Source organism: Dromiciops gliroides, chromosome X (assembly GCF_019393635.1).
Source record: "Dromiciops gliroides isolate mDroGli1 chromosome X, mDroGli1.pri, whole genome shotgun sequence".
Lineage (NCBI taxonomy): Eukaryota > Metazoa > Chordata > Mammalia > Microbiotheria > Microbiotheriidae > Dromiciops > Dromiciops gliroides.
This window is the reverse complement of record NC_057867.1, coordinates 65,311,287-65,327,185: the sequence shown is the minus strand read 5'-3', so window position 1 is coordinate 65,327,185 and position 15,899 is coordinate 65,311,287. Positions and strand designations below refer to the sequence as shown.

The following is a 15,899-nucleotide window of genomic DNA, read 5'->3' as shown; positions in this document are numbered from 1 at the left end:
TATTAGCCAATCTGATAGGTGTCAGGTGGTAAATCAGAGTTGTTTTAATTTGCATCTCTCTAATCAATAGTGATTTAGAACATTTTTTCATATGGGAATAGATAGCTTTGATTCCTTCATCAGAAAACCGCCTGTTCATATCCTTTGACCATTTCTCAATTGAGGAATGACTTGGATTCTTATAAATTTTATTTAGTTCTCAATATATTTTAGAAATGAGGCCTTTATCAGAAGTACTGGCCTCAAAAATTGTTTCCCAGTTTTCTGTCTCCCTTCTAATTTTGGATGCATTGCTTCTGTTTGTACAAAACCTTTTTAATTTAATGTAATCAAAATCATCCATTTTTCATTTCATACTATTCTCTATCTCTTGTTTGGTCATAAACTGTTCTCCTTTCCAAAGATCTGAGAGGTAGACTATTCCTTCCTCTCCTAATTTACCTATGGTACCACCTTTTATGTCTAAATCATGCCCCCATTTTGACCTTATTTTAGTATAAGGTGTAAGATGTTGGTCTATGCCTAATTTCTGCCATACTATCTTCCAGTTTTCCCAGCAGTTTTTGTCAAATACTGAGTTCCTATCCCAGAAGCTGGAGTCTTTGGGTTTATCAAACACTCCATTACTAGTGTCATTTACTATTGTGCATCATTTTCTTAAGGCTAGACAATCAACAAAACAATCAGCCAAGCTCTGATTTGTAGCATTCGCCAATTTCTAAGATCTGAGTACTCAGACTGAAAATTTAACAATCAACTCTCTCCTAATCTCATCCAACCTAGCACACCCCTGCATATACCCCAGCATTGAACCCTTAGCATTGCTGGGACTTTGCTTCTGCCCTGAAGCTGGGTTGTCTCCCCCAATTCTAATGTGATCTCCTTAAGAGCAAGGAATGCCTTGGTTTTTATTTTTTAATACCCAGCTCTTAGCATATGGCTTTGAACATAGTAAGTGCTTGATAAATGTGTTTGGGTTTTTTTGAGGGGCAGTGAGGGTAAGTGACTTGCCCAGGGTCACACAGCTAGTAAGTGTCAAGTGTCTGAGGTTGGATTTGAACTCAGGTCCTCCTGAATCCAGGGCTGGTAGTTTATCCACTACACCACCTAGCTGCCCCCTAAAAGTTTTTTTTTCATTCATTAGAGTTATGCCTTTTTTCTACATTTTGATCAGAGCAATGATAATTCATATCCAAGTACCAAAACTCTAGATTGACCTGATCAAAGTTCAATCTCAGAGACTTCTCAAAGAGTTTCCCCTGAAACCTCATGATCTGGCTCATGTGTAGCTCTTTGAAGAAAAGGTAAAAATATGTTTCTCTGTTCCTCTGCAAGTCCTAAGGCTAACAATATACTGAATACAAGATATATTTTATTTAACCCAGCAGAAAACACCAAAAATTCAACACAGCCCCCAAACCGCCAGACTGCATTCCTTCCCTCTCTGATGAATCTCTAGTGTTTTCCAGGGCCTTATATATATGGTCCTCTAGTCTAGACAACCAAATCTCTTCTCCTTCACCTCTCAATTTCCAAGTCTGCTGCTATCCCTTGATTGAAAATCACATAGATGGGGGGCAGCTAGGTGGAGCAGTGGATGGAGCTCCGGCCCTGGAGTCAGGAGTACCTGAGTTCAAATCCGGCCTCAGACACTTAACACTTGCTAGCTGTGTGACCCTGGGCAAGTCACTTAACCCCAATTGCCTCACTAAAATTAAAAAAAAAATCACATAGATGGAAACGGTGTGCAACATGATCGGGACTTAATTCTCTAGATGGAATAGCATAAAGCTTTCGAGAGCCTAGGGACATGAGACAACTCAATTTCCATCCTACTGACATGTTTCTTTGTTTTGAACACCTTGTTTTTCTTTTCTCTTATATATAAGTGCCCTGGTATTATTGACCAATATGTTCACTTTGGTGAGTCCCCTGTCTAGATGTGCCTGTAGATTTAAAATCAAAAGTACTATGAATAGGGGGGCAGCTAGGTGGCACAGTAGATAAAGCACTGGCCCTGGATTCAGGAGGACCTGAGTTCAAATCCAGTCTTAAGACACTTGACACTTACTAGCTCCCAGTCACCCCCTCTGCCTTTGGCTTCATAGATGCCACAATCTCCTGGCTCTCTTTGTACTCATCTAACTGATGCTCCTTTGTTTCTTTGTTAGGGCTGGTCACCCTCTTCCAGACCAATTAAGATGCCTCCTCTTAGATGCAGAGCTAAGATGACAGGGTAGCGGGAAACAGTGCAGAGAGCTTTCCTCCACAAACTCCTCCAAACAGATCTAGAAAATGTATCAGCCTGAATCCTGTTGGGAAATGCCAGAAAATGTCAGTTGGTCAGTTGTCCAACCCAGCATACCATAGGGAGATGACAGAGAAGTCAACAGATACCAGAGTATCACTCCAATGCTCAGGGAGAAGAGGTCACAGGCCCATTCCAGAACACTGTGACAGGAACAGCTCTTCTGAGCTTCAGCCCCACATAGCCTTTAGGGCTTTAAGCCATAATCCTTAGGGCTTTATCCCATGATGCCACAAATTCAGTGTGCCCCAAAGTGAGTTTATCAACTTTCCCCTAAAGCAGCTTCATCTTCTGGCTTCATTATTTCTTTCAATCTCCCATGTTTAAAACCTTAACATTATCTTTGAATCTTCCCTCTTTTCCCTCTCCTATCTAATAATAGGTTACCAAATCTTATTGATTCTAGCTCCCTAAGTATATCTTACATCTGTCTCCTATTACTCAAGAATTTATTAAGTCCCTAATTTGTGCCAAGTACTGTGCTAAGCACCTGGGATACAAAAAAAAAAAGGTAGAGATAGTCCCAATCCCCCAGGAACTCACTTCTAATGGGAGGTATGTACAATTACATACAGATCAGATGAAAAATTACCTTATAGGTGAAGTCTCTAGCAGCTAAGGGACTTACTGCAGATGGTAGCTTTTGAGCTAGATCTCAAAGGAAGCCAGAGATTCTAGGAGTTGGATGTGAAGAGGGACAAGGAGAGTGTAGGAGAGACAAGGAGAGTGTAGGAGAGACAAGGAGAGTGTAGGAGAGACAAGGAGAGGCGAGTAAGTAAAGTATGTGGAGAGGAGTATTAATAAAGCTGGAAAAGTGAGGGGGTGCATGTTATAAATAGTTTCCAAAGACAGACAAATTTGATCCTGGACATAATGGGGAGCCACTGGAATTTATCGAGTTGGGTGTAGGTTCAGACCTATGATTTAGGAAAATCACCTTGATAGCTGAGATAAGGATGGACTAGAATGCAAAGAGAGTTGAGGGAGGAAGCTTAGTTAAAAGGCTATTGCTATTGTGCTGTAAGAAATGATGAGCAGGACGATTTCAGAGAAACCTGGAAGGACTTGCATGAACTGATGATGAGTGAGATGAGCAGAACCAGGAGAACATTATACACAGTATCATCAACATTGTGTGTTGATTAACTGTGATAGACTAGATTCTTCTCACCAATCCAATGGTACAAGAAAGTTCCAAAGGACTCATGATGGAAAAGGCTCTCCAAATCCAGAAAAAAAAGGAACTGGGGAATATGGATGCTGATTGAACCATACTATTTCTTTTGGTTTTGGTGCTGTCGTTTTTCTTTTTTGAAGTTTTTCCTTCTTGCACTGATTCTTCTCGTATAACATGACTATTGCAGAAATATGTTTATATAGGTTTTATATATATATATATACATATATATTGCTCTGATTTTTCTTGTATAACATGACTATTGCAGAAATATATATATATATAAAACCTCAAAAAATTTGAAATCGGAAATCTTATCTAAACAAATGTTGAAAACTAAAATAAATAAATAAATAAAGTGATTTTTTAAAGGCTATTACAATGATCCAGAGAAGAGAAGATGAGGTAGAAGAGCAGCTGTGTGAGAGGAGGACATATACAAGAGATGTTGTAGAGAAAATAACAAGACAGCAACCGATTAGCTATGTGGAAGGATTGAGAGTAAGGAGTTGAGGATAATACCAATGTTATGAGCCTGGGTGCTTGAAAGGATGGTGGGGGGTGGGGGGGGGGAGGCACAGTCATGTGGAAATTCATAACTGAGGAGGATTTGAGGGAAAGATAATGAGTTCTGTTTGGGAAATGCTGAATTCGAGGTGCCTGTAGGATATTCGATCCAAGATGTCTAGTAGGCAGCTGATGATGAAAGACTGAAGTTCAGGAGAGAGACTAGGGCTGGATTAAAAGATCTAAATCATCTGTTAAATGAACCCATAGCAGAGTGAGATCATATAGAGAAAAGAGAAATGGAATCAGTATGGGCACCTAGAAATGGGTGCCTTGAGGGGCACCCCCAGTGAATTTGTATGACATGGATGAAGAGCCAGCAAAGAGACTAAGGAGTAGTCATATAGGTAGGTGCAAAGCCCAGGACTGCTGCCTTCTGCAGCATCATGAAACCTTAGAAAGGAGAGAGTAGCAAGAAGGAGAAGGTGAATAGCAGGGTCAGAGGCTGCAGAGAGGTCAAGAAAGGTGAGAACCAAGGAAAGAACATTGTTTTTGTTGTTCTTTAGTCATTCACTCACATCTGACTCTTCATGACCCCATGGACCATAGCTCACCAGGCCCTTCTATCCTCCACCATCTCTTGAAGTCTGTCCAAGTGCATGTTCATTGCTTTCATGACACTCTCAATCCATCTCTTCCTCTGAAGTCCCATTTTCCTTTTGTCTTCAATCTTTCCCAATGAGCCCCACCTTCTCATTATGTGGTCAAAGTATTTAAGCTTTAGCTTCAGTATCTGTCCTTCCAATGAACAGTCAGGGTTTATTTCTTTAAGTATTGATTGATTTGATCTCCTGACTGTCCAAGGGATTCTCAAAAGCCTTCTCCAGCACCACAATTTGAAAGAGTTGATTTTGTGGTGCTCAGCTATACGGACCTTTGTCAGTAAAGTGATGTTTCTGTTTTTTAGTATAGCTTTCTTTCCAAGGAGCAAGTGTCTTTTAATTACATGGCTCCATGTTTGGTTCCATTGCTTCTTGACCCCCATACAGGTTCGTCAGGAGACAAACAAGTAAGATGATCTAGTCCTCCCATCTCTTTGACACATTTTGTTGTGATCCATACTGTCAAAGGCTTTAGGGTAGTTGATGAAGCAAAAGTCAGTGTTTTTCTGGGACTCCCTTGCTTTCTCCATAATCCAGCCATTTGGTTTCTAGTTCCTCTTCCTTTTCAAAAACCAGCCTTCTCGCTGTAGAAAAATTGGAACACTAATGCATTGTTGGTGGAGCTGTGAACTGATCCAACCATTCTGGAGAGCAATTTGGAATTATGCCCAAAGGGCTATAAAGCTGTGCATACCCTTTGACCCAGAAATACCACTTTTGGGTCTTTTTCCCAAAGAGATCATGGAAAAGGGAAAAGGACCCACATGTACAAAAATATTTATAGCTGCTCTTTTTGTGGTGGCAAGTAATTGGGGATGCCCATCAATTGGGGAATGGCTGGACAAGTTGTGGTATATGAATTTAATGAAATACTATTGTGCTGTAGGAAACGATGAGCAGGAGGAGTTCAGAGAAACCTGGAGGGTCTTGCATGGGCTGATGATGAGTGAGATGAGCAGAACCAGGAGAACATTGTGCACGGTATCATCAATATTGTGTGTTGATCAACTGTGATATACTAGATTCTTCTCACCAATCCAACAGTACAAGAAAGTTCCAAAAGACTCATGATGGAAAAGGCTCTCCAAATCCAGAAAAAAAAGGAACTGGGGAATATGGACGCTGATTGGACCATACTATTTCTTTTGGTTTTGGTGCTGTTGTTTTTCTTTTTTGAGGTTTTTCCTTCTTGCACTGATTCTTCTTGTATAACATGACTAATGCAGAAATATGTTTAATGTTATATATCAGATTACCTGCTGTCTAGGGGACGGGGGAGGGAGAGGAGGGAGGGAGAAAAATTTGAAATTGGAAAACTTATCTAAACAAAGGTTGAAAACAAATTAATTAATTAATTTTTTAAAAACAGCCTTCTCTTCTGGTAACTCTTGGTTCCCATATTGCTAAAGCCTAACTCGCAGAATCTTATGCATAACCTTGCTGGAATGTAACATGAGCACAATTGTTCCGTAATCTGAATATTCTTTAGAATTGCCCTTCCTTAGGATTGGGATGTAAACTAATCTTTTCCAATCCAGTGGCCACTCTTGAGTTTTCTGAATTTGCTGGTATATTGAGTGCAACACTTTAACTGCATCATTTTTTAGGATTTGAAATACCTCAGCTGGAATTTTATCACCTCCAGTAAACTTATTGTTAGCAATGCTTCCTAAGGTCCACTTGACTTCATTTTCTAGATCAGTTCTGGATCTAGATCAGTAACCACACCGTCATGGTTATTGGTGATGTTAAGATTTTTCTTGTATAGTTCATTTGTGTATTCTTGCTACCTCTTCTTAATCTCTTTCATTACATCCCTACCATTTTTGTCTTTTATCGTGCTTAATTTTGCATGAAATATTCCCTTGATATCTTTGCTTTTCTTGAAAAGATCTCCTGTCTTTCCTATTCTATTGATCTCTTCTATGTCTTTGCATTGCTCATTTCAGAAAGCCTTATCTTTTCTTGCTATTCTCTGGAATTCTTCATTCAGTTGGGTATATCTTTCCCTTTCTCCTTTATCTTTTGCTTTCCCTCTTTCCTCAGCTATTTGTAAAACCTCATTAGACAGCCATTTTGGCATTCTTGCTCTTCTTTTTCTTTGGAAGGTTTGCTGTTGCTGTCTCCTGTACACTATTGTGAACCTCTATCCATCATTCTTCAGGCACTCTATTTATCAGATCTAATCCCTTAAATCTATTCATCACGTCCACTTCATATTCATAAGAGATGTTCTTTAAGTCATATCTGCATGGTCTAATGGTTTTCCTTACTTTCTTCAATTTAAGTTTGAATTTTGCAATAAGAAGCTCATGATCTGAGCCACAGTCAGCCCCAGATCTTGTCTGAACTGACTGTATAGAGCTTTTCCACCTTTGGCTGCAAATAATATAATCAATCCGATTTCTGGGTATGCCCATGTGTAGAGTTGTTGGAAGAGTGTTTGCTATGACCAGCGAGTTATCTTGACCAAACTCTATTAGTCTCTACCCTGCTTCATTTTGTACTACAGGGTTCAACTTGCCTGTTATTCCAATTATCTTTTGATTTCCTACTTTAGCATTCCAATTCCCTATGAAGAACATGCCATCTTTTTTGGTGTTATTTCTAGATGTTGCAGGTCTTCATAGAGTAATCAGCTTTGGCCTCTTCAGCATCAGTGGTTAGAATATAAGCTTGCATTACTGTCATCTTATAAATGGTTTACCTTGGATTCAAACAGATAACTTTCGGTCATTTTGGAGATCAGACCTCAGTACTGCTTTTCTAGCCCTCTTATTGACTATAAGAGCTACTCGATTTCTTCTAAGGGATTCTTGCTTACAGTAGCATATGTAATGATGTGAATGAAATCCACTCATTCCCATTTATTTAGATTTGACAACTAAGAGATCAGTGGTAACTGAACAGTTTCAGCTAAGTGATAAGGTCAGAAGCCAGATTGCAGAGGGTTTAGAAGAGAATGATGATGTGTACCCCATTTCTGATTGTTTGCCTCCTCAGGGAGGGGGGGAAGGGGAGGGAGGGAAAGAAGGATGAAAATTGGAACCCAAAACTATAAATAAAAATGTTTATTTAAAAAAAGAACCAAAAAAATGAAAGAAGAGAATGATAAGTGAAGAAGGGGGAACACCACGAATAGAAAGATTTTTCAAAGAGTTTAGGTGAGGAAAGATAAACTAATAAGGGAGATGGAATCAAGCACTTTTGTGTTTTTGTTTTTTTTTTTTTTTGGTGAGGCAGTTGGGGTTAAGTGACTTGCCCAGGGTCACACAGCTAGTAAGTGTTAAGTGTCTGAGGCCGGATTTGAACTCAGGTCCTCCAGAATCCAGGGCCAGTGCTTTATCCACTGTGCCACCTAACTGCCCCTAAAAGAGGAATTTTTTTTTTTTTAGTGAGGCAGTTGGGGTTAAGTGACTTGCCCAGGGTCACACAGCTAGTAAGTGTTAAGTGTCTGAGGCTGGATTTGAACTTGGTTTTGTATTCTAAGGATGGGAGAAGTATGAATGTGTTTGTAGGCAGCAAGAAGGGAACAAATAGATAAGGAGAAACTGAAGATTACAGAAAGAGTGGGTATAATAATGGGGGCAATTTGTTGGATAAGATGGGAAAGGTATATAGTGGCAGTCTGGTGGGCCTGGGTTCAGTTAGGGACACTCTGGCTGTGAGGGGGACACTCTGACCATGGAGAAATATGCTTGATCAATTTTCTGGGGTATGTTAGAGCGCACTCTTTCCTTGGAAAAGCAAAGTAGTTAATTAACCAGATAGTGGTTAGTCAAACAGACAACAAAGCAGACATGTCACAGACACCCAGAAAGCTGGGCACCTTTAAATTTATAGCATGAGCTTAGTTGGGAGCCAGTTTGCTATGTGATTAGGACTAGGGAGTGACAAGAAGCTCAAGTTAGAAATGTGAAATTTTTATTATTCATGTATCCCACTCCCCCAAATAGCCAGCATCATCATTCCTCAAACAGCTACAACTTTTCAGTCCTAAGTCTCTCCCCCTACCCACTTCTCTCTTCTATAAAATTATCGCCTTCCCTTTTGTTCAGGGAGTTGAAGTTTAGACTTCTTCTCCTAACCATACCTCTATGTGCTGACTGATGGGAGGAACATTCCAGAAATCTGTTCCTCGGGGCAGCTAGGTGGCGCAGTGGATAAAGCACCAGCCCTGGAGTCAGGAGGACCTGAGTTCAAATCCAGCCTCAGACACTTGACACTTACTAGCTGTGTGACCCTGGGCAAGTCACTTAACCCTCATTGCCCTGCCCAAAAACCCAAAACATAAATCTGTTCCTCTCCAGGAGTTGAAGTTTAGACTTCTTCTCCTAACCATACCTCTATGTGATGACTGATGGGAGGAACATTCCATAAATCTGTTCCTCGGGGCAGCTAGGTGGTGCAGTGGATAAAACACTGGCCCTGGATTCAGGAGGACCTGAGTTCAAATCCAGCCTCAGACACTTGACACTTACTAGCTGTGTGACCCTGGGCAAGTCACTTAACCCTCATTGCCCTGCCAAAAAACCCAAAACATAAATCTGTTCCTTCCCAGGAGTTGAAGTTTAGACTCCTTTTCCTGGCCATACCTCTGTGTGCCAAACAATAAAAACCCTTACTTAAGTTTTGATTGCATTGTGTGGACGAGTAATTCTTTGAAAGAGGAAGATTTTCAGACCCAGTTTTGCAATGACAGGGGCAAGCAGAAGGGTCACCTCATCATCAGAGACTGTAGCAAAAAAGGGGACAATGGGGTGTTGTGACTGAGGGATGTGAGGTGAGGAGAGAGGGAGAAGGAGGAGCTCTCCATGAAGGGCCACAGTGAGGCAAAGGGGGCAAGGGCACTCCATGGCAAGCTTAAGGAGAGAAGAAACGGTTTCAAACAGCAAATATGTCAAGTGCTCTAGATAATTGATTAGGGAGAAATAGAATGACTGTCTTGTTTCAGTAAGGGACCAATCGAGATTAAATAACATCAATTTATAGTGAACCCAATTAGCATAATTTCAGGTTTGCCTCTGGTTCTACCCAACAGCCCAGAAATAGAGACAAAGGAAAAGAACAGTGGGAGTGATACAAGGTTTCCCTTTGGCAAGGTGTGATCATCAATGGTACAACATGATGGGCAGCATCCTCAATTTCTCCTGACATTATAAAAAGGCCAAGGAGGCCTGAAAGTTATTCATTGGTTATTCCTTAGTTTTGTCAGGTGACCAACCCATCCTCTCTTTTGATCATCAGTCTCTTCAAAGACATCCTTTGCTTTTCTTCTTGCTCATTGCTCATTCTTTGTTATGCACGGTAGTCTACTCACACTCACCATGTGTCTCTTCAGTCACTCAGGGACGTTTGTTTTTTCATTCTTTCCACATTTGTAGTGTTCTGTGACTTGTAATTATACTACAGCAGTCGAATACTGATATTAAAACTAGGAGGGTTTGTTTCTGGGAAAAGCTGGGGTCCTTAAAGGAGGTTGGCAAGCAACCAAAGGCAATCCAGCCCACTTACCCACCTCCTACTTAATTTTGAGCTCAACTCATTGTCCATTGACAAGATCTATGACAAGATCTATGACAAATAAGGATGAATTAGCTCTATGGGGTTCTGCCAAATGCATGTCAGCGTGTAGTGAATAGGCCGACTTCATTTATTTTGGCTTTTACCAACTTGCATTCCTCATATTCTAGGAGTAAGACACCAGTGGGGATGCCCAAATTCCAGACATATACCCTTTAGTTACCTCCAAAATTCCTCACCTTGTAATTGACTCAAGTTGGATGGGGAATTTAAGAACTGAACAGAGACTCCTCTGACAAATCTTCCTTAAGTAAGTAAATATTAACAACTTCCTACAATCTGGCTTTGCCGAAAGGACAGAATGCAAAATTCACAACCTGCCTCCCCCAACTCCCAAATTCCTGTCATTATTTGCTGTGAGAACAAAGGATAATGGATTAACCCAGGGGCCCTCATATCTGGCCTGGAAGTAAGACTGCAATACAATGCAGAAGGTGGGAGTAGTACTAGTGGAAGTAGGGGAAGGGAAAAGACAAGTTGGTTAGAATTGGATTGGACAAACTCCCCTACAGCTTCCTGGGTCCCTCTCTGGAGCTAGGTTCAAATTTGGTTTCTGGTATTAATATCAGTGTGACAGTGGGCAAGCCCCTTCCCCTCCCTGGGCCTCAGTTTCCTCCCCTGTAAAAGGAGGCAGCTTTCCCCGGTGACCTTGGGAGGCCCTTCCAGCCCTAACTCCATCTTTCCCCTGCTGGGGGCAGAGCAGCACCTGTGGCTCTCCCTCCCTGTGGCTCTCCCTCCCTCCCTGTGGGTGCCCCTCTATCCCCCCTCCCCTCCTCTCTGCCCCTTCCTGTGCCTTCCCCTACATCCCTTTAACCCTAGGGGGCAGAGCAGGCTCCTTCCTTTCCTCCCTGGGCCACCAGAGGACGCTGAGGTGGCAAGTTCCTGAGGAGGCAGAGGAGGTAGAGGCCCAGTTCTTATCCCCCCCTAGCCTGTGGGCGAGAAGGCAGCAGGGGTGGGGAGTGGGGGGCTTGGCCTGGGGGTGGGGGGCTCACAAGCCTCAGCACAGGCTCCTGGGGGCACTGGGGCCTCTGGGGAGGAGGCCCCTGTCTCTCCCACCCACTGACAGCCCAGGCCCTGTGGCTGATCCTAACTGGGGAGTGTGCTTGGGAGGGGGGAGGGGCGGGCGGGGCTGGGGGTTGTTCTTCAGAAGTGATTTGATATAATGTGATAACACAGAGAACAGAACAGAACAGAACTGAACACAGCAGTTACATGGGATACATTATGGGGTGTGGGGTTAGACTACATGGCTGTATGTTGTCTTAGTAATTCTGCTGGTACGTAATGTAACTCATTATATAAGAATATTTGATGAGGGAATTTTCAGCTTAGCTGATCCATGGAGACATAAATCGAGGAGTTATTAATTAATGAAGAGGCTGGATTACCCCAGAGCTCAGGAAGACAAGAATTAATTAGGTCAAGTGGCAGGCTAGGGGGTGACCTAGAGGGGAGATGGGTCTTCTTGATGAGCCAGCCCCCTCCCAAATGGCCACACTGCCAGGCCCCCAAGTATCCGGGAGAGGGCCCATCCATCCCGGGCAGGACTTGGCCATTTGGGGGCCATTTTTTAAAAAGTGAGGCGATTGGGGTTAAGTGACTTGCCCAGGGTCACACAGCTAGGAAGTGTCAGGTGTCTGAGGCTGGATTGGAACTCAGGTCCTCCTGACTCCAGGGCCCGTGCTCTATCCACTATGCCACCTAGCTGCCCCTAGGACTTGGCCATTTTTGAAAATCGTACGCACCCCCTCCCTGGCAGATTGCTCCTCATCCTCCTTGTCTCTGCCGCCTCCCTGAGGCACTGCCCATGTGGCCTCCTGTTTAAAACCAAGGGATGAGCAGGCAGAGGAGGCCCGCCCTGAATGAGGGCCACCTCTTGGGCACAGGTGAATGGGGGAGATGCCTGGGCCTCCAATGAGGGGTCCCCCGTATGCAGAAAGGAAAGCTACACCAGCTTGTGGGGAACGTCACCCAAACAACCTACTCTACTTCCGTGCCTCCAGTTTTTCCTTCCTCTCCTTGCATTTCTGAATCAAAATTCTCTTTGGCACCCAGGTCCCGGTGAAAGCCCATTCCTCCTTCCCACCCAAAGAGGCCTCTTTCTGGATCATCACCGGCACATCAAGTGACCTTGGGAAGCTGCCCTGACTGTGAGCGTGACAAGGAGGAACCAGCACCACAGGGACTCCCGACTGCCCTCTGTAAGTTGGGGATGGGACGCCCCCCTTCCCTGCCCTTGAGCCCTAACTTCTCACTACAAAAACCCCCTGCTCTCCTCTCATGCTCTGCCCCTGTTTATAGAGATATTAAAGAGATAGGTTTGCATGCCCTTATATGCACACAGTCTTCTTTCTGGTTCATTCCCTTCTGCTTGCCCCAAGGTCTTCCTTCTGCTACAAAGTCTTCCCTTGACCCTTGACCCCTGCATCCTCCAAGCTATTGTCTTATTTTCCCTTCCCTCTTGGTTAAACTTTAGTCAAGAGTAGTCTACACTGGCTGTTCCCCCTCTCTCACTGCCCCCTCAAGCCTCACTTCCCTGGCCTGTCTCCAGGTGAATGGCTTGGATGAGCTCTTCTCAGATGGAGTCCATTCTGGTTCCTACGAAGGGGACAAAGCATCCCTTCTGAGAGCTCCATCTTCCCATCTTTAGAAAGGCTCTTAAGAGGAATGCGGAGGAGGGCGGCCAGGTGGCGCAGTGGATAAAGCACGGGCCCTGGATTCAGGAGGACCTGAGTTCAAATCCGGTCTCAGACACTTGGCACTTACTAGCTGTGTGACCCTGGGCAAGTCACTTAACCCCAATTGCCTCACAAAAAACAAAACAAAAAGAGGAATGCGGAGGAGGGTGGCCAGGTGGCCCAGTGGATAAAGCACAGGCCCTGGATTCAGGAGGACCTGAGTTCAAATCCGGCCTCAGACACTTGACACTTATTAGCTGTGTGACCCTGGGCAAGTCACTTAACCCCTACTGCCCTGCCAAAAAAAAAAAAAAAAGAGGAATGCGGAGGTCCCACAAAGATCAGGACAGGGCATAGGGTGAAGCAGAAAGAACGGGAGCTGGGTAACAGTCTTTGACCAAAGTCAGAGGATAACCAGTGCCACGGCCTGGTGAGCCTCCCTCCCTCCTTTGCCCCAGAGGATGTATTTCTGACCCAGTTCTGAGGTTGAAGAGGTGGGTAGAATGCTTTTTGAAAAGACCAGGGTTGGAGGGGAATTCAGAGGACAGAGAGCCGGGCTGCCAGAAGTCCCAGGGCAATGAGGCAGACTAAGGTTGAGATGAGGTACAGGAGCAGGGGGAGGACTGGGAAGAAGGAAGGAAGATGGGCGGCCTGGCTGCTGACAGCCAGGGCCGTGAGACTGAATGACCCAGGCTGGGGAGCCTGGACAACAGGGGGACGGGCAGACCCAAACCAAGGGGGTATTGGCAGAGTGGGTCTCCAGAGGCTGGGGGAGGTTTTCAAGGCAGAGGGAGGCAGGGGAGGTGGCGGCCACACTGCCCTCTTCCTGAGCAGCACCAACTCCGTGGGTGCCTGCTTTGGCTGGGTGTCAAGCGGCCTGGCTTTCCGGAGCGGGCCCCCGGGAAGCAGAGCAGCGGCTTCTGCTCCAACACATCTCTCCCCTGCCCCCCTGTTTTGTGCTCTCATCCCCAAGGTCCAGGAGGAGCCACTTGGAGGAGAGACCTCGAAGCAGGAAGGCCCGAGTGGAGTGGAGGGTCTTCGGAGCTGTGATCCAGAATGAGTGGCATGGGCGAGAAAGACAAAGGCCAAGGCCAAGATTCCCATGGCAAGAAAGAAGAAGCTGCTGCAGGGGGTGGGTCTCCTTTCCCACTTCAGCAGATGGGAGAGAAGGAAATACAAGCTGTAGTGCAGCAATTAATCTCCTTAAGTATTCGCAAGAATGAGCCCCAGGGAGCAGAGGCCAAAGCTGAAAGCAGGGAGGAAACAGAAGCTGAGGCAGCCTGTGGGGGGGGGCTTAGCTCGCCCACTGCCCAGGGGCCTGAGCAGCCTAGACAGAATGATGGCAGAGGGAGGAGAGACAGGAGGAAATATGACCGGAGAGGCAGGCTGCTTAGCAATGGTGCAGACCTGTGCGACTGCCTCAACGTAGAGTGCTCTGGCTGCTTCTACCCCTGCCCCAAGTGCAACTCCAAGAAATGCGGAGTCAAGTGTCGCTGCAATCGGCGCTGGGTCTATGCCGACATAGAAAACGAGTCTGGTGACATGGTCCACTCATTCCCATTTGACTATCCCGACTAAGAGAGGCCCAGCCTCCCTTCTCTTGGGAGGGCCCAAGAGGCTGCTCTCTTAGGGAGTTCTGGCGCCAAACTGGGCAAAGAGCAGCCCTAGGGAGCCTTCGCGCTGCCAGTGCTGGGCAACCTCAGCTGGCCCCTGCCCGGGGCAGCGCTGACAAAGCTCCCCTTCCATCATCTGGGCCCTTTTGTGCATGGGAAGGACAATCAGCCCCTCCTGCTCTCCGGTCCCCCCTACAGCCAGTTCAGTTTCTAATGCCAGGGCCGCCGCCTTTGTTTCTTGTTTGCACTTAGTTCCTGAAGGGTGACAAATCAACCCACCCCAACCTGGGTGTTTCTTTTCTGCCAAGTTCTAGCGCTTTGGAGTCTTTCTGCCTCTCTCCTCCAGTTTGCCTAATCTTTCTGGTTGATAAGTTGTTCAGCTCTTGAGATCTTTCAGAGATGAGATGGATAAGCATTGGTCAAGCAACTGTATTTAAAGAACAAAATAAAAGTCATTTACAAATCCAAAGCTGGTTTTGAATCTTGGTGAATTCTCTTCAGTTCAGAGTGCAAGCAGAGGCCTGGGGAATCCTATCCAAGGGGTATACCTGAGCAGGTGGGCAAGGGGTATACCTGAGCAGGTGGGCAAGGGGTATACCTGAGCAGGTGGGCAAGGGGTATACCTGAGCAGGTGGGTGGGTTTTCCCTATCCAGAGGGTGAAGGTAAGAAAGCTCCACATCTGGAGGGCAGGCAGGCCCCCTGGCTCAGAGGGCTGCGTGAAAGTTGGCCATGCAGCCAGAACAAGGGGCAGGAAGGACTTGCCACAACCAGGAGGACTCTTCCTCATTCCAGCTTTGCCTCTCAGGGAGGAGCTCCAAGGCTACATCACATTTTCCCTTTGTTGCCTGCAGAGGCCCAGGGGAGGGATGGAAATGGAGTTTTCAGTGGTTAGCAAATTTAGCAGCTTTCATGGAGACAAGTCCTTTCGTACCTTTCCTTGCCCCTCCTGTCTAGTGCCTGCCAGCATCATCAGAGACGTCACAGTAAAAAGGGGGCCTAGGATACTCTCCACCCTTGGCCCAAACTGGCCTTTCATCCTTTGCCATCTCCATTTCTGGCCACCTCATGGCTTAGGGGCTCCTGGACGCTCCCCCAGACACACACAATTTCATTAGGCCTATTTGCCTTGGTTCCCAGGTGAAGTTTAAGACCAGAATCACCAATGCAGTGCAGTATGTCCCCTGCCCAATCTAATGGGAACAACAGACAGGCCTTTGCCAACCAGGTCAGGACACCCCTTTCCAGGAAGAAAGCAATAGAGGAGGTAAGGGGAGTCCAGAAAATCCCACTGCTACCTTTCTGAGACTATTCCTCTAATCCTGTTCATTTTTCTTATACACTTCCCTGGGATCCATTCCATAATCAGAAAT

The 15,899-nt window shown here is 45.2% G+C and overlaps 2 protein-coding genes across 2 annotated transcripts in view; one reads left to right on the top strand and one right to left on the bottom strand.

Moving 5' to 3' along the window:
- LOC122733360 (collagen alpha-1(I) chain-like) overlaps window positions 1-15,899 on the bottom strand; it is a 170,213-nt gene that overhangs the window by 14,116 nt on the left and 140,198 nt on the right. The gene's annotated exons all lie outside the window — the stretch shown is intronic.
- LOC122733980 (ARL14 effector protein-like) lies at window positions 14,074-14,493 on the top strand. The gene has a single exon (XM_043974674.1). The coding sequence runs from the start codon at window positions 14,074-14,076 to the stop codon at window positions 14,491-14,493; it is 420 nt and encodes a 139-aa protein (XP_043830609.1).

Coding starts and splice junctions, on each gene's coding strand:
- LOC122733980 (XM_043974674.1), top strand. CDS start 14,074: ATGGGAGAGAAGGAAATACAAGCTGTAGTGCAGCAATTAATCTCCTTA.